The sequence below is a fragment of the Mesoplodon mirus genome, assembly GCF_964341445.2.
Source record: "Mesoplodon mirus genome assembly, chromosome: 20".
In the NCBI taxonomy this organism is placed as follows: Eukaryota; Metazoa; Chordata; class Mammalia; order Artiodactyla; family Ziphiidae; genus Mesoplodon; species Mesoplodon mirus.
The window spans coordinates 6,931,845-6,950,511 of NC_138996.1; the positions used below are offsets into that span (position 1 = coordinate 6,931,845).

The 18,667-nt window shown below is 36.8% G+C and overlaps 1 protein-coding gene across 8 annotated transcripts in view; it reads right to left on the reverse strand.

Annotated features, from left to right (window-relative positions):
• PSD3 (pleckstrin and Sec7 domain containing 3) overlaps positions 1–18,667 on the reverse strand; it is a gene marked incomplete at its 3' end in the record, with an annotated part of 575,664 nt that overhangs the window by 291,334 nt on the left and 265,663 nt on the right. For all 8 annotated transcript variants that reach the window (XM_082608415.1, XM_082608413.1, XM_082608414.1 and 5 more), the window contains 4 exons: positions 13,348–13,542; positions 13,162–13,242; positions 11,112–11,224; positions 8,507–8,565 (listed from right to left, as the gene is read on the reverse strand). In XM_082608415.1, coding sequence (XP_082464541.1) covers positions 8,507–8,565; positions 11,112–11,224; positions 13,162–13,242; positions 13,348–13,542 — 448 coding nt within the window. The remainder of the gene's footprint in view (positions 1–8,506; positions 8,566–11,111; positions 11,225–13,161; positions 13,243–13,347; positions 13,543–18,667) is intronic.

Here is an 18,667-nt window from a genome sequence, read left to right on the forward strand (position 1 = left end):
AAATAGCAATTAGGGGGGGAAACGGGTATGTAAAGTCAGACCAACAAAAGATAATTCAAACACTTTGGGTCCTCCACAGTAAGGTAGTGTTCTGGGTGCAATCACCTGGAACACTCTGCCTTGATTTGTCTGACCAATGCAGGCAATAAAGATATGCCTTGATTTGTCTGACCAATGCAGGGAATAAAGATAACCAAAATACATGGCTTTCTATAGGTCAAAGATGCCCAACAACTTCTGGAATACTTGGTTAGTTGAGGCTCTTTAAATCTGCCATTTATTGTCCTCCTCTGACTCACTGGTAATTCTTCTAGGTTTAGGAGCAAAAGCAAAGGGTCAGGTCAGTCCATTTTGCATGTTACTGACATCAGTGTTTAAACACTCCCCAAGTTTTTATTCCATTTTTATCAGGGAATAAGAGTAAAATGAAGTCTTTATCATCAAGAAACAGTCCTTATGAGACCTGGATTTTTTTTTCTCCTTGTTATACCAAATTGTATCAATTAATTTGAAAGACTATTATTCAAACAAATACTGTCCACTGAACAAAGTGAACTTTAATCACTGACTTTGTATCTCAACAATTCATAGGTATCAAAGACACAGTATCATGGTTCTATCCTCTTCTTCCTATTCTGTTTTCTTTTGAAATTGATTCATGACTTTGGAAAATAGTAGGCCTGCTCTGAAACAAATGCTGGCAGTTGCATGCCAAGGCAGCGTTTTCATAGAACCTTCTTATATTCTGAATTCCTTCCCATTAAATGAATAAAGCATAGAGATTTGAAAAGGCCTCCTTATGCACTGAGAGGCACAAAAATTATCCTTTGAAATCAATGTAACATTTCCAATCAAATCTGAGATGCTCAATAAGTATAAATCTGTAGATCATTATCTTTAAAATCAGGAGGCATTATTAACCAAATCTAAAATGGAAAAGCCATAAAAAGAATTTTATTTGAAATCCCAAAATACCAGGTAGGCCCAAATCTTGACTACTTAGCCAATTAAGGTACCATTATTAATGAGACAAAATATTAATCAAAAAGTTAAAAAAAAAAAAAAAACCAAAACTGGGGGTTCACATTCCCAAACAAATTTAAGGCTATTCTCCCAACATCACTATACTGCCATTTACAAATATATTTTCTTACAAAAGAAAGAGTTGTTTTATCCATTTGTTTCCTTTTAGAGAGAAATTCTTTGATGAATTTATCATGTCTGAAAAACGCAACTCGGACACATTTCACATTTAGAACGTTAGGTAAAAAGATCATCCTCAACATAACCCTACTACGTTTGGGGGAGGGAGCAGAAGGTTTCATACACTAAGGGGCAAGAATCTGGAAGAGACAAGTTCTGTAAACTTCTGTAAAGGACCAGATGAGAACTATTTTAGGCTTCACAGGCCATAAGGTCCCTGTGACTACTGAACATCGTCATTTTAGTTTGCAAATGTGTGTGGCCGTGTTCCAATAAAAGTTGGGAAAATCAGCGCGACCATGCTTGTGGGTCACACTTTGCCGGCTCAGTCTATGAGAAAAGGAAAAGGAGCGGCACTGGTACTGAGGACAACCACGAGTGGGCATGCAAGCAGATTAGGCGGCCTGATGTATTCTGTGCCTTAATTTCAGGTTTTCCCTTTGTTAAAGTTGTGGCATTTTTTCCCACCCCAGCAGATAATCAACTCCCAACTTCAGTGGTAACTGACAGCAAAGGAGGAAAGTTAAGAAGAAGAGTTTCATTCTTAACAATATCACTTAGACACCATACAAACTATAATCTAAAGCTGAGCATAAGTGTGACCAAGTCTTTGCTTTCAGCATGCTTCCCTGACAACTAGGAGAATGGAACCTTCTACCAAGCTCCAGCTAAGACATGACCCACACTCAGCCCTAAGGGGAAGCTGCTGATAGGGTGGCTATCTCAATTGCACATTCACCAGGAAGCAGCCCACAGCATATACTCTGATGGAAAGGTTGAAGAATTAGCAAAATAATCCTAAAATGTTTCATTTTTAACAGCGTAAAGTCTGGAAACTTTGTGGAAAACATGCTTTCAGAGAAACTAAAAGCTCTCATGATCCACTGGTAAAATCTGGCTTCATAAATCTTGAAATATTAAAACACAGCAGGCATACCCTCCCACATGACAACTCCACCTCCTGCAACATGTTACAGTAAGTGCTGAAAAAGCATACTACTGATCTGGTAATTACTTCACTTCTGGAGCTCTGCTAAAAGCTCCTATTTTGCTTTTGTTTTGTATGCATCGCTATCAAATAAGCTTAATTGTGTTCTGCTGCCCTCAGGTGTCCATTTTTTAAATTATACATGATTAGTTGGCAAAGCAGGATCCTTTGTAAATTTCCAAACCAGGAAACTATAGCTATAATATTTAAAGTATTCTTTCATAAACCCCAAACACAAGGCTAATGTAAGTGTTAAAAGTTCAACTTTTAGATATATTTGAAATATTACTGGGATTTTTCCTACCACTTGTGTAACACACTGCCATTGAAAAAGGAGCCAGAAATGGCATAAAGAAGAAAAAGATATATGGCAACTGAAAATAATGTTGCAAGACAGTGCTTCTCAAAGTGTGGTTCAGGGATCCTGTTCAGGGTGTCCAGGAGGTCAAACCTATTTTCATAATAATAATAAAAACGTTTTTCAGTCTCTCACAAGTTACAGTGGAGTTTTCTAGAAGCTACATGACTTGTGATGTACTGCAAAAGACAAAATGCAGAAGCAGAGAATCTAGCAGTCTACTATTAAACCAAATATGAAAGAGATTGGCAAAAAATTTTAAATGCTATTATTTTCACTAAATTTTGTTTAAGAATAATTATTGTTCATAAAAAAGCATGTTATTCATTTAATTGGTTTATTAATACTATTTTAAATGATTTAATAAAATGTTTAAATTATCCATTTTCGTTTCTAATATGGTAAATCAGATATAAGTAAAAGCTTTTTGGTGGTCCTCGAAATATTTTAAGAGTATAAAGGAATCCTGAGAACACTGAGAAGTATTTAGTAGCATCTTCTATCATTGCTTCATAGAAAGTAGTTTCTCTAAAATTTGAGAAGATAAAGAAAAAGACTGCCCTCATTATCAAATTACAAAGACTAACCTCTACTTCTAACTTGATTGTCTAGACAGGCATTAAAGAAAATAATGGGATTAGAGGTCAGAGGTTTCAGTCACCTTCCTCATCCTCATTTCCCCCTCCCTCCCCAAACTATTTGCAGGAAGAAAGAGCAAAACCTGACTTAACAGAGTTTCATCTGCTTTCCTTTATCACCATCTACGAATGAGCAGTGCAAATGTGAAAAGCTCATAATGGTAAGAAAGAGAAGGGATGAAGTGGTTGAATAATGTATCAATGAGATAATCCGAGGCCCCTAAATGAGCCCCACTGACTCAACTGATAAAAGCTATTCTTTTATAGCTTGTATTTTATAAGTATGAACTGATTCTAAAAAAAGTAAAACTACAAAAAAAAAGTGAAAAAAGAAAGAGAAGGGGGTAAGGGCAGGGAGAAAGGAATGGAGGAAAGAAAAAAAAGTACAGGAAGGCTTTCATTTTGAGGAGTCATGGAAGCCAAGAAAATCCACCAGTGCATGATTAATTCTGACATGCTTAAATAAGGATTCCTATTAAAATCTCGGCAGCTGCCAATTTGACAGTGATGAGAGTCTGGTGGAGTCACTGTGGCTGGGGAGCCCCCACGAGGTGAAAGAAAGACTCCGCACCAGGGAGGTGGAAAAGAGGACTCCAAGGGAAGGAGGCTTATGGAAATAAACACCACCCACGGCTGGAAATCAGATAGAAAAAGAATTCAGAGCCAGGGCTGGCTCTCCTGGAAGAGGACACTGAGGAAATGCGGTAGCATGGACACGAAGAGGGGTCCACAGAGAAGACAGCTCTGCAGGAGGGAGGGACGGCAGAGGCAAAACGCACTCACAGCGGATGCCAGTTACAATGAAGATGGCCGCAGAAACCCACAGAGAGTCCCTGAGTTATTAAATAACTACCTAGCAACCTCATGGAGATCTGTGCTGCTTTTAAGGGTGGAAATATAAGATAGCACAATATGAAAAATAAAAGCATTAAAAGTCTTGAATCACAATTCTTACAGCAGTCATTTTCCACTTCTGATAATAAACCAAATATTTTACCCACCATTCAAAATTCTAGCATCCTAGAAAGCCAATCTATGAATTAGAAACTCACAATTATCAATGTAGTTTACAGATTGAAAAATAATGAATTCCTATGACCTATCTCAAACTGAACTACACACTACACACACCTTCTTAACATTATTCTGTTACAAAACCTACATTTTATTCCTTGACTTCTTTCTTCCCCCTACCAGTATGGTATACTTGCCTTGGTTTTACCCCTTATCCAACCTATAACCCAACACCAAAAAGAGCCAGTAAGGTCCTGCCTCATACAACAAAGCCAGACTACTGAAGATGACGCACGCCAAGTATCCCAAGGATAGAGCATCTGCAGGATGCCCAGCCCGAGACAGGAAGCCACCACTCCAGAGAAACCACACCCTACTCGCTACACCCCATGCACAGGGTGGGCTGGCTCTGTCAATGCTAGAAAGCGGAGACACACCTCAGATAAAACTGCTGCTAAAAATCCCAGGCCTCGGTGTTAAAGGGGAGATTCTGTCACAAAATCTTGACTTAAAATAATGCCCTGGCTACTGCCTCTGACCATGGCCTGACCTGGGCAGCACCATCCTGTGAGTCTCTTCCAACTTTTAGCTGTGACACTGGCCAACTACTGTGCCCCTATCCACCCCAGTCTCTGCTGCAACTCAGTTCTATTTCTAAAATTTCCCCCCATCTCAGGATCCAGTCCTGGTAAGAAGCTCCTGACTACTGTCTTGTCCCTGCTACCTGTCTTCAGCCTCAGCCTCAGATTCAGGAGGCTGAAGCTCGACTATGACTGAAGTAGAAGAGAGCTACTTTTAGTTAACAGAGCACATCTGAAGATAAGTCCAGAAAAGGAAAAGGTTGGAGTTTATTCTAAAATGATAAATCATTTTATTCATGCCGTTTCCAATAAAATACAAGGCTTTAAAAAAAAGTTTCAACTCTTTCCTCGTTGATAGTTACAATATTCAATACACCTTAGTTCCAACATAGCAAGAGAAAAATAAGCCTCACAGTTTGTTTTGATAGATATTGATCTGTATGTGCAAAAGTCTAATTTACATATAGATTTCAGATATGAAGAGGCATTTTAAAAATAAGAGATTACTTAGCAAATGTGACCACAAGTATAAAATACTTATTTAATCTAAGTGAGTAAACCACTTGCAGAAAAGTAAAAGCAAGTCCATACTATTGCTAAAATAATGATAAATCATTCATATTTTTAAAGGTAGGTTCAGAAGGGAATCACCATTCTTAGCTCCAGTGAAATGACCATAACATCTGAGCCCACTTAGTGAAGGGTGTGTAATTAAGAGACCCCCGGTGCTTCTCCACCACAGTACCTCTGTTACCTACCACCACGTCTGCAGTTAACCTAAGGGAGGTTAGCCTCACCAGCAGTACCAGAGTGAGATATGGCCTCTGGTCCTTACCCAGATGGCAGGGAACTTGGAACGGAGTGGACATGCTACAAGCGTTTCTTTAATGACAGAATAAGTTAGAAAAAAGGAAGGAACATATGACACTGTATTAGACTCACTGTATTAGTATACCTGCTACCACCCTATTACTAAGAGTAGCAGGAAGAACAAAGGCCCATTCCAGTGCAGTTTCAACACATCATTCCTAAGCACAGGCAGATTCACAAAGAACAGCTGTAAGAAGTGAACCTCCCAGGTTATACCTCCCCCACTGAAAGCCTGAGGATGGGATGAGCTTGTCTCAGCACTTCTTAGAAAGGTCATGCTGTTGTACTGTTATTATGACACAATGGTAGGGAAGAAAAGGGAAGTGGTTTATTGGTTCATTTCCCAAGAGGATTACTCCAGCTTTGGACTAAGTAATGAGAGGTGATGACCTAGGCAGTACAGCATAAGGAGAAGGTGAAAAGGGGAAGATGTTAGAAATAATTCACTGTATACTCTTCATGAATGATTCACTCTCAATAAGTCAGACACTGTAACATAATTCAGGCAATCATAATGCAAGAGAAGTTATATCCAGAATTATGAATTAAAAACTTACCACCTAGAAGGAAAATTTATTTTTAAAATGAATCCAGAGGAGGAAAAGAAGAGAAACACATTTTCACACAGTTAGTTTTTATGATAGCGACTATATTTTCAACAGACTTGTAACAGCATGCATTGTATATAATAAAAAAAGTCTAATATACAAAACTTAAACGACAGACAATCCGAAGTATGTAGCACACATTTTTAAAAACAAACCTGATAACTAATAATCACTAAAAACATGATTTTGAAGGCGATACAGAGAGATTTACTTGCATTCATAATTTTCTCCCTCATATGTAATTCTGCCACTATAGCCAGTTGTTATTATGTACGATTGGCATAAATCAAGATAATATTAAACTGTTCATTTATATAAACTGTCTCTTATATCCTAGTTGCCAAAAAGAAGTGCATCATTTAAACTCCTTTTAATTCCTCAAATGTGGAAGACAAAAGCAAATCCAAGATCTGTGGTTCTGAACCTGTGTACAAGAGGCCCTGGGGTGCCCATGGCTTGTTTGGACATCAAGCATGCGGAGTTATCTGAATAAATAACAAACCTCACACCTTTATTTACTGCTATGCTTCAAATTATTGTGATTAATAAGACACATGTTTATTTGAAAGTATTATTAAAGCAATATTAGCTTTTTAAAAAGCAATCCAGCTTTTAATAGAAATAAATCCCCACAAATCTAGCAACCTCCATAGAAGTTCTATGACATCCCCAACCTTTAAATAAGAATCGAACTGTTACTGGATTCTTTTTTTCATTATTACACATTTTCTCAGTCAAAAGAGAGTAAATGCACAACTATCATATGTGGATGGGACCTCAAGATATCCAATGTGAAGATGATTCCTCGTGCTGGGACGCACTGGCTTGGATTAATGTTTATATGTGGACAAGCATAATCAAAAGTGTTTCCTTCAGCTGATAGTTAGGTTAAGAAATTGAGTGGGAGGAAAAGAAGGGGACAGAGTTGCAGCTGTTATCACAAGATGAACAGAGAAGAAAGCAATGAAAATGTGCTTCACTGTTAACAGGAAAACAGAGGTTAGGACAGTACACTGATTGGTCGTCCCCATATCAAGTTGAATGAATATTAGGCTCTAACACTCATTTCAAGGCTCACACTGTGGGAATCCCAGTACCTTCATTTCCACAAGACATATTATCCACAAATGTCCCCTGAGAACATCTACATTTTCAGCCTATATAATCTCAGGACACAAGTTACATATGCCTACAAGTCACTAACGTGCTCTAAATTCACCTCCTGCAAACTGCAGAAGGAATTTCCTAGTTGAGTATTGTGAGATTTGTGAAGACGATGTTGAAATTATGATTCTATCACTGTATCTTCTCCTTCACTTTCTCGACAGTAGAACCATTCTTCCCCCCTCAGTCCATCTTAATGACCCCATACAGCTCCATTTTGCCTCTCTTAAAGAGGAGCACCATGTTTAAAATAAGGTGGGACCTTTTGGAATGGTAGAACAAATTAGGACCAATATCTAAGTTTTAGTTCTTTTAATGTGGTTTCTTAATTGTAAGATAAATCATACAGCAAATCAAGGGATGATGTAGACTCTTTAATTATAAGAAACATGATTTTCTCTTCAAAATAAATGGACCTGGGACTATGAAATAATTTTTGTGCTAAGTACATGTTGATCTATATTTAACTAAAACATTCTTATTTTCTCTAATATGAACAGTTCAAGTAAATGCTAAAATTCCACTTCTATGAAAGGTGAAAGTTTACATACAATTCTAAATTCTGTAAATTCATCCTATACTTTAAATAGAAGATGAGACGGTAGATTACCTTGATATTTCAACTAGCAAAAGACAGGTAAGTTGAGGAGTGTAAAAAAGTCTGAGTTTTAAGACTTACTACTATATTTAGTGAAAACATAGTCGACACTTTCAGATCTAACTTATATCCTCTTTCCACTATTCTATATCAACCCTAGTAGCTAACGAAAAAACAAAACAAAAACAAAAAACATAAATAAAAGCTCTGTCTCTGCCATCTAGTGGAGAAAGAAGATACAGAACACACATTACAGCTAGAACAACTCCAGACGTGTAGGCGTACGGAATTCACTTAAAATTGTGTTCAGTGCTAGCATGTAGAATAAGTTATTTCTTTTTCCAAAGGTTTATGCTTACCTACCTGCCATGTAGAGAACGAGGTAAAGGGAGGCAGAGGATAAACACGTATGAACACAGAAGCAAAGATAAGCCCAAAATATTTTGGAGCTCTGTAAGACAGCTCTTCACACACCTACACTTACATGGCCATGGAGATCTGTGTTAAGAAGCATCATTGCACAGGTGAGGCAATGGACTCCATCTAACAAAAGAGACAAGGACAGAAAGCATAAATTCACTATTGCCTGTTGGACTCCTCAGTATCATTAAAATAGCATACCTATGCTTAATTAAGAACCTATGAAAACGCAATACTGTGGCTAGACAAAATTAATCATATTCATTTGGGGAAACACAAAATAGATAAAGAAAAAGTTATTAAAAGGATCTCAATGCACAGATTTGGACTCTACTGGTGATGAAGTAAATTATTCCTACCTCTGGAGGACAATTTGATAGTATATATCTAAAGCTTTGAAACAGTGTCCTTTGACACAGCAAACCTACTTCTAGGGCTTTATACTAATGAAATAAGGAGCTACCCAAAACACAAGGATATCTAAAGAAAGACTGCTTACAATGGGGAATGAGTAAATACAACCCACCTAAAACACAATTCTGTTATGTTGAAGTCATTAAAAATGTGGTCCAAGTATACATGTTGAAATGGAAAGATATTTTACAATAAAGTATTACATGAAAAACACATTATATGCAGTATGATTCTATTTAAATATAATACATCTAGAATGATATATAATGTAATATTAAAAGAGATTTTTATCTCTGGATAGTAAAATTATAATATTTATCTTTTTTATTTAAAGTTTCTCAATTTTCTATAAGATATAGAAATGAAAATAAATTATTTAATACTGTTACTTTTTTTATTTTCTGGGAAGAAAGTGAATTAGGAAAGAAGCAAAAGTTAAAGAAAACCAAGATTTGCATCTTCCAATGTTTACTCTTTGGGTATTAGTTCTCTGGCTAAAAATATATAGACAGAAATAGTTATCCTTTTTCTTGCCATTCTTTAAAGGCAACATTTAGGTTGACTGGTCCAGGATGCTATGGATCAGACAAAAGTGAAATACTGAAATAATCACTGAAGATTTAAAAATTAATATTTAGGGGAAAAAAGTTACCCAAACCAGCAAGGTCATTTCACACTTATATGGAAACATCACTTTCTCTTCTTACTTTAGAAAGGAAAAGAAAAAGCACTAAGAGTTAAGCTTCTCACTTCCAAACCTTAGGATTAGTTCTTATTCTCTCCCTGCAATTTTCAATCCAAGTAGAGTAGACAATAGCAGTTGCAGATGCAGAAAAATCTTATTTATACTAAATATACAAAAAAGCTTGTCCAACTACTGAATTCATGAATTAAAGATAGCTTATCTTCCAAACTATGCCTCTGAGTTCAGTAGGTGATTTCTCTTAAGTGGACTGTCTCTAAGTAGATGCTACTAAATGCTTAAAAGTGTATGTATTCCAGTATTATAAATACATATAAAACAAATTCTTGAATATATTTATAAAACTGAGCAGCTAACTCTCAAATACCCTTATCAACAACCAATTGAGTACACAAATCCGTAGTCCTTGTTTCACTTAGTAATGTCAACGTCTTCTTAGATTTGAAGAAGGTTCTAATAAAAACAATCCACTTCTATACCTTTCATTCTCTAGTCAAGGCCAACAGTGATACGACAGTGAATAAATGGTCTATATATAGTCAAAGGAATAAAGACAGTTCCTGTTTTACGGATAGGAATGTGACTTTAACAATCAGTTAATTTAGCTACAGCCCGCAGGGCAGAGGCAGCAGGAGCAATCACTTGAGTCAATATAAAGTACACTGACACAACGTTAACCGGCAATACGGAAGCTAAGAGATAAGTATAATTTCTAGTGCATCTAGTCTCAGTGATTTATGCCAGAACTTGTAAGTTTATGAAAGATACTCCAATGGTAAGTGAATATGCTTGACTTCAAACCCTGAAAACTTTGCTTTATTACAAGAATTGAACAGAGAAATGACCTCTCTTCATAGGGTATATCAAAAATTAAATAGTTTAAAGTTGCTTTTTAAAATAGTAAACACAAATATAGTTCATTAAAATCATAAACCAGAGTCAGTGGTCAGTGCTGTAATAATGAATGTCCAAAAAAAGCACCAGAGACACATCACAAACTCCAGTGAGATTTGCAAATGTTTCCAGAACTAACCATAAAACTATACATGCACTTCATCAAGAAGCTTAGAGATCAGTGTATAGGAAGGAGAAAGAAGAAAACTAGCATTTCACTTATTACAATGCACACTGACATAAAATCTCAGTGACAAACCATGAGCAATTTAAAGAAAGTATACTGTCATACTATGGAACTGGAAAAATGGAGTAAAAGTAACTAAAACAAGAGTAAAGAATATCATGCAGCCATTAAACATCATGGCTTGTAAAGAATATTTGATAACATGAGAAAATGCTCACAATGAAAGGGAAAGACAGTAGGAAACAAAACTCTGTACTGATTCCAATTTGACATAAAATATTGTACAAATAGACTAGAAGAAAGTAAATCAAACTGTTAGTAACAGTTATCTCTAGGTAATTAGAGATAATTAGATGATTTTCATTTTCTTCTGTATAAGTTTCCATATTTTCCATAATAAAATGTAACCTTCACATTGAGGAAAATAGCCCTTGTTATAAGAAAGAAATTCAAGCATTTCCATCAGATTACCTTGTGAAGCAATGGTATCTGGGTTACAATAAAAATATCTATTGGAGAAGTGTACTAAAACTCTCTCTCGTTCTTGGGTTTCTCCCACAAGAGAAAATGCTTTAAAGAAATACCTAAAAAAGAATTAAGGGAGAAAAGGTGAATTTTTTGAAAATGTTACCATACTCTCTATGTTTGATGGTTAAAGTTAATTCATTTAAACATAAGAAATTAACAATACAAAGTAAGATTTTTTTAAATCACTTACTAGATGGCCATTCAATATAAATTTATATTGATGTTTATATTATAGGAACTGTCTATATAAAAGATGACAGAGCAATAACATGGTGGCCAATACATCAAAAAAAGCCTTGGGAAGGTGGGTGATTTCCACATACGTTAAGTGTCAAGCAGCCATTTTAAAAGATCAGTCGGATAAAAACTAAAGAACACAAGAGTCTGGATGCATAACCATGTAGGCTATGTTTTAAACTTTTTTTTTTTGGCCATGCCCTGCAGCATGTGGGATCTTAGTTCCCCAGCCAGGGATCAAACCCACGCCCCCTGCACTGGCAGTGTGGAGTCTTAACCACTGGACCGCCAGGGAAGTCCCCTGTAGACTATGTTTTAAAACTTGACAAAGATCACAGGTTTTTGTCATTTTGTTACTTGACTGTAATCACCACTGACCCACTATTAAAATTACAATTATATCGTCTTATGCACAATAGACTTTTTTTATTATTCAAACAGAAAGTCACAAAAATTATAATCATCCTCATCAGTTCACTCAGTCCCATGTAATTTTTTTTCATCTTGAACTTTTGTTAGCACTTTTATGAATTCATCAGTTTTACATTAGCACAGATTTCTGTTAATTTTATTTTGCCTATTATCACCACCATATATTAACTTGCTACATGAGGAAGAAATTGGAAAATAAAACCCTAATTTATTTCTTAAATGAGGAATACCAATCTAGATCTATCTAGATCAGAGTCACTGAGAGTACTGTCTGTTATAGATGTATCCAGGACTCTCACTTGATAAAGTAGATGCATTTATCTAAACATGAGATGGGAAGGAAAAAATCAATTAAAATGCCTTAAGAAATCTTACTTTTGAAAGAAACATACAATAAAACATATTTCAATGATGAAAGTGTTGCTGTCTTCCTTATCTGTAGTTAATCTAAATTATGTTGATCTAACTTTAATTTTTCTTAACTTTTTTTATAAACCACATGAGAGAGCAAAGCAAAAATACAGCTCTCTCCCGCACCCTTACCTGTTTTCACTGACAAACCTATGAGTACCCTTGATTCACGCAAAGAGCCAGAGACTAACTCACTGCTGTGCATTCTAACGGAGCATCCTCCCTTCACCTCCCAGGCCTCAGTTTCCTGATTTGTAACACTAGAGCACTACACAAGATGATCTCAGAATTCCTCCAGGCTGTGACACGTTATAAAGTTTATAAGATTAAATGCTTACTGGGTTTTACCTTCAGCTGAGCTTAGAAATTTATACTATGGTATCATGTGAGACGTGAGGGTCAGTGTGTTTCCAACACCTTCACTTGAACAGATGAGCAAAAAGCGCTACTGTCTGAAACAGTTTTACAGATACTTTCTGCTGATTATTATGTTGATATTCATTTTTATCCCATTCATTAGTTAATTCCAAAGTACTGTCTTAAAGGGCTATTTGGCTATTGTAAAAAATGATTAGGGAAAATCTAATTCTACAGTCTGTAAACTGCCTTTTTAAGGCATTCAAAAACCAAATTCCCACAGATTCCATTTCTCCAAGACTTACTTTGCCACCATTCTTTACTAGGTCGTCTATTTGGTGCAGGATATGAGTTCATGTGTGATTTCATAAAAACAATATATTTTTCCCACTTTCCACCATGTTTAATATCTGTAATACACAATCTGAGCTAAGATCACAAAGTAACTGTGGGTTTAAAAAAATAAAAATCAGATTTTAGCTTCAGCACATTATTTTCTCTCCTCAGAATTAATTATTTAGAAGCAAAGAAGAACAGAAGTGATGTTTAATCATACCTGAGAGACTGATCCAGTGTCATTCCTGTAAAATCAAAAAACTTCAAATATTCTTCCGCAACTAGTTTGCTAAATTCATTGCTATAAGAAAACAGAATAGACTTGGTTATTAAAATTGAAGCCATCAGAACACGCACACACCCCTACAAGGATACACTCAGACACCATCCTTGGAATGGGACGTACTTCTTGCCTAGGTGCTTTGCCACATCCGATCTTTTGAATCTGTCTAGTTGATAAAGACGTTTGGCCAACCTTTTGGCTGCTTCTACGTTGCTGCTGGTACCATTACTGAGACTTCCTGAGGTTTCCTTTTCCAGAATTTCAGTCCTCCCCATTTCAGAATGAGCATCTAGCAGCGTTGTTTTCACCCCAGCATTGCTGTGAGAATTGATAAAGAAGGAAACAAAAGAACAGAAAAGATTGTCCTTGTGTGGCAAAAAGGAAAGTAGCTAATGAAATTATCACAGTGTTGTAGAACAAATGAAAAAACTATTTTAAATGATAGCATCTTATGCTTAATTATTCATAAAAATATTTTCAGTTGCTATATTTTAACATACTAGAGAAGTGATTACTTAAACCCTAGATGAGCAGTTCTCAAACCTTTTGGTCTCAGGACGTTTATATCCTTGAAAGTATAGAGGACTCCAAAGACCTCTATGTATGTAGGTTATATCTAGTGATATTCACTGTATGAGTAATTAAAACAGAAAAATTTAAATATTCATTTAAACATAATAAATCCATTTTATGAATATAAATAATACATTTTTATTAAAAATAACTATATTTTCCAAAACAATAACATAATATTTAATGAGACAAGCAACAGTGATTTACATCTTTTACAAATTTCTTTAATGCCTGGCACACTAGAAGACAGCTGGATTCTCACAGCCATTTCTACATTCACTCAGTAATAATACATCATTTGGGTTGAAAATATTAAGAAAATCTGGCCTCACAGAAATATTTAGTTAGAAAAATAAGGAGTATTTTAATATCCTTAATTATGGATATTCTTTTTTCATATGATGATACCAAAATAGAACAAGTGGTAGTAGTCTCTTAAAAGTTAGCTGCAATATAGAATCTAAACTTGTATCAATGAACTTTTTGTACTCATATTAAAAATGTCTCACACGGGCTTCCCTGGTGGCACAGTGGTTGAGAGTCTGTCTGCCAATGCAGGGGACACGGGTTCGAGCCCTGGTCTGGGAGGATCCCACATGCCACGGAGCAACTGGGCCCATGAGCCGCAACTACTGAGCCCGCGCATCTGGAGCTTGTGCTCCGCAACAAGAGAGGCCGCGACAGTGAGAGTCCCGCGAACCGCGATGAGGAGTGGCCCCTGCTCGCCACAACTAAAGAAAGCCTGCATGCAGCAATGAAGACCCAACACAGCCAAAAATTAATTAATTCATTAATTTTTTAAAAAAAGATCTCACACTTTGAATGCATCTTACCCAGGCATGATTCTGCCACATGAACTGGTCACTTGCAAAATATCTGTTGACACATCTTATTATTTTAAAAAATAACATTTATTAATGTCACCACTAATATCCTCAGAAAAGTCTTTAAGTACTGGGAAGCTGCTAAACTTTTGGTGGTAGATACAAGTTTTCCAAAATTCTAATTTTTGACTGAAACTTGTTTTACCATTGGCAACAAAAACTGACGGTTGCTTTCCTTAAAGTCATTAAGTAACTCTATTTTCAAGAAAATGTTAGCCAAAACCACAGTTTGTCAGACTTTGAAGGAAAATGGCATTTCCATGAAAAAAGCAACTAGTTTATAGCTCACAACTCAAACTACATGAGTGCTGTTCCTAGAGAGCACTTCATGCATATTTTCCATTTCATTGCATGTGAAATTAAAAAGGCAGGTACCCAAGTGTTGAAAAGCAATTAATTGGTATTGCTTTATCAAGGACATCTTTAGGTGAAACTGCCCTTTATTTATTTATTTATTTTTAATTAATTTTTTTTTTTTTTTGCAGTATGCGGGCCTCTCACTGTTGTGGCCTCTCCCGCCGCAGAGCACAGGCTCCGGACGTGCAGGCCCAGCGGCCATGGCCCACGGGCCCAGCCGCTCCGCGGCATGTGGGATCCTACCAGATCGGGGCACAAACCCGTGTCCCCTGCATCGGCAGGTGGACTCCCAACCACTGCGCCACCAGGGAAGCCCTGCCCTTTATTTTTATTTTGAATGCATGGCAGTGAAGAATGTAACAACTAGAACAGTTTGGTGCTACTACCTTGATTTGTGCTAAGGCCCCCACCATTGCTTTTGTACCATCAGTGTGTATCAACACAGTGAAAAAGGAAAACAGTGCTGCACTGTTATTATAAAAATAATTTTGACCTCACAAACCCATTGAAAGGGCCTCAGGAAGCCACACAACCACATTGTGAGAACCTCTGCTCTAGCCAGGTGCTGCAGCATGCATCTGTAACACTAAAACCAAGAACACTGTGATTTCCAGACCTTCCTTTGGACTTCCAACAGAACAAAGCTATGTTCATGGTAAGCTACTTGTGCTTAAGCAGTCTTCCAACACACTTACTGTAGACTGTAAAGCAGACATAGAATTTTTCTGCAATGAACCAGAGAGTAAATATCTCAGACTTGCAGGCCACATAAGGACCCTGTCACACATGCTTCTTTATTTCTGTTGTTTTTTCACAACCTTTAAAAATGTAAAAGTCATTCCAGGCTACACTGAATCCTAGTCTGCAGGCCCTTGCCCTATCCCATAACTCTTTAACTTGGCCCGAATTGTAAGTAGAGAACAATTTATTGTCTAAACCAGGACACTCTGAAAAGGAAACAGGGATGATAAAATCATTAAATATGTAGTTATAATTGTTACAAGGTAAAAAAAAAAGCATTACCAATAAAAAAAATTAGTTGTAAACTTATAAAAATCATTACAGCAAACTGAAGACATTTTTAAACAGAACTGCTTAATCTCTATTTTGTCACTTGTTCTACGTAACTTACAATTTCCCATTTCCCACTGATCCACCAACTAAGTGGTAGCCTGGCAGCTTCACTATCACTCAGTGCAGCTGGGCTACTGCACAACCAGCTGGTGCACCAAGGAGCGCCTGGGGGCTGTGGAGTCCCCGGAGTCCCCAACCACTGCCAGACTCTAGCAGCCCCTCTCCAAGCTCACTTATCAGCAAGCACTGCACAAGCTATCTCTGAAAGGAGCTGTAAGGGGAGGGAAAAGGGAGAGAGAGTATCCCACATAGTCTTTTAGACTCAACTATGTGAAATTTCTGTTCAATGCACACGTCAACTCAAGCATTCCAGATGAGACTGTGGAGAAGCTGGAAGTACAAAGTGGAAGGTTACAAACCCATGCTGGCTTATTCTACTGAAACTATTAATGATAATACTTCATTTTTTTAAAGTCAAAGTCAAATGCTAAACCATAGTCAACACCAAGACAACAGACACAAATCGGAACTGACTCAGGCAAACCAAGATGTTTGGTAACCCTCCCTAAGCAATCAGCCACCTTAAACAATTTTCCAAAAGAAATACCCACCAATTAAAATAAGTTGCTTCATTATGATGAATTCTTCGTGTAAATACATTTAAATATTTTTTTCATCCTAAACTTTCCTTTATAAAGTTCACATTACCAGCCAGTTTTGTGAAATTTACGCTATCAGAAAACTGGATATTAAATTTTTATATACAGCAAACCTGTAAGTAAATTCATAGAGGACATTTCTTTTAAAGGTCAGCTCACACTTTGTGTTTTCCTAAATAAGTGGTGAAAATGTAAAATATTTACTCTAAAAACTAGTTGAGTTACAATCGACTAGTTGAGTTACAATCAAGTAGTTTTTATAATTATGAAAAGAAAATCCCTGGGGTTGTGCTCCCGTGCGTTCTCTTACTCTGCATATTAGCTATTGTGTAGAAAAAACAATGGCAAAGAAAGGATTTTCTTCTTAATGAAACTGCTACTTAGCATTGTTCACTTCTCAGGGCAAATTCACGGCATGTATTTAATCACTCCATAAAAAAAAGTAATTATACCACATACATAGTACTGCAAAGATGTTGTTCAAATACAACAGACTTATCCTAACGACATTGTATTTTTTAAATGCGGTATTGATTCCTATTCCTTATGTTTCTCATTCCTCATGTTTGCTGCCTCTTTCTCCTATCCTGCCCAGTCTATTTCACCTCATTTTCCTCACATTCACCAGAAGGAGGTAATTTAAAAATGTGTATGAACCAGACTTCTCTGGATCTTCTTGAGAAAACCTCCAGTAAAAAGGAAAATAAGGAATAAAATGAAGATAAATACTTCCATTCCTAGATGGCTTCATTCTGCCCCACTCACAATTTATGGAAGAACATGAACAAAAACAGAGATTGCCCCTTTTAAGTCAGAAAGCCTGGCAGTATGATGGCAATACCAACTCACCAGCAGTACGACAGACACCAAGAACCCATATCTTGGAGCCAAGGGTGCGCCTGGGCCATGCTTCCTCTCACAAGCCCCTTCCCAGGACTCTTCATCCCCCATCTCCACTGTCTGCTGGTCCACTAGGGCTTCCAAGGACCTGGCTCCCTGTGAGGTCATATGACTACGACCTCACACTCTTGCAAGTGTTTACTGTTGGGGTTTCTGTAATGTTTTTACAGTACTAATAAAAACAGAAGCCAGAACACAGGGTCCACTGTATACCAAGAGCATACACAACAATGGCAGCCCTGCCTTGTTCACACTTGATAAAGCAAACTGGATGACCCCTCTCAGCGGGAGGGACACCCCCGTTTTGTTTCCTGGAATACACAACACATTGTCCATCCAGTCTGCTGAGTGTTAGATGCTTTCAATAGTTTGAATTTTCCATCTAGTCTGCTGAGTGTTAGATGCTTTCAATAGTTTGAATTTTCCCTTCTTTTCTACAGTTCCGCTTTTCTTCTTGATCAAGTAACTTAAATCTCCTAAAGTGAAATCCTTACCAGTCACTTAAATATAGAAAAGACTTCCCAAAAGGTTCTCCCTGTGATATATATAAATGCTTCACTAAGGCCTACACCTCACACCTCCAAACATATGTGGTTACACTCTATCATCAATATCATCAAAAGAAGGATCAGATCACTGAGTCTGACCACCAGGCCTTTTCATAACCTTTTTATCATACTGATTACTGCGTTAATAGGACACCCAGTTAAATCAGAATTTCAAATAAACAAAAAACAGTTTTTAGTGAAAGTATGTCTCAAAAATTGCATGGGGCATACTGACACTAAAAAAATTATTCATTATTTATCTAAAATTCAAATTTAACTGGGCATCCTGACTTTATTTGGTAACCCTATCTCCTGAATGCTTGTTCTCGATCAGACTCCTTCTGGGTTTGTTTCGACTTGCTTCTGTGATTTAATTTTTATTCCTACTATTTTTCTATTGTCTTATCAAGATCTTCTCTCAATTGACTATGATCTGCTGATTCTTCCC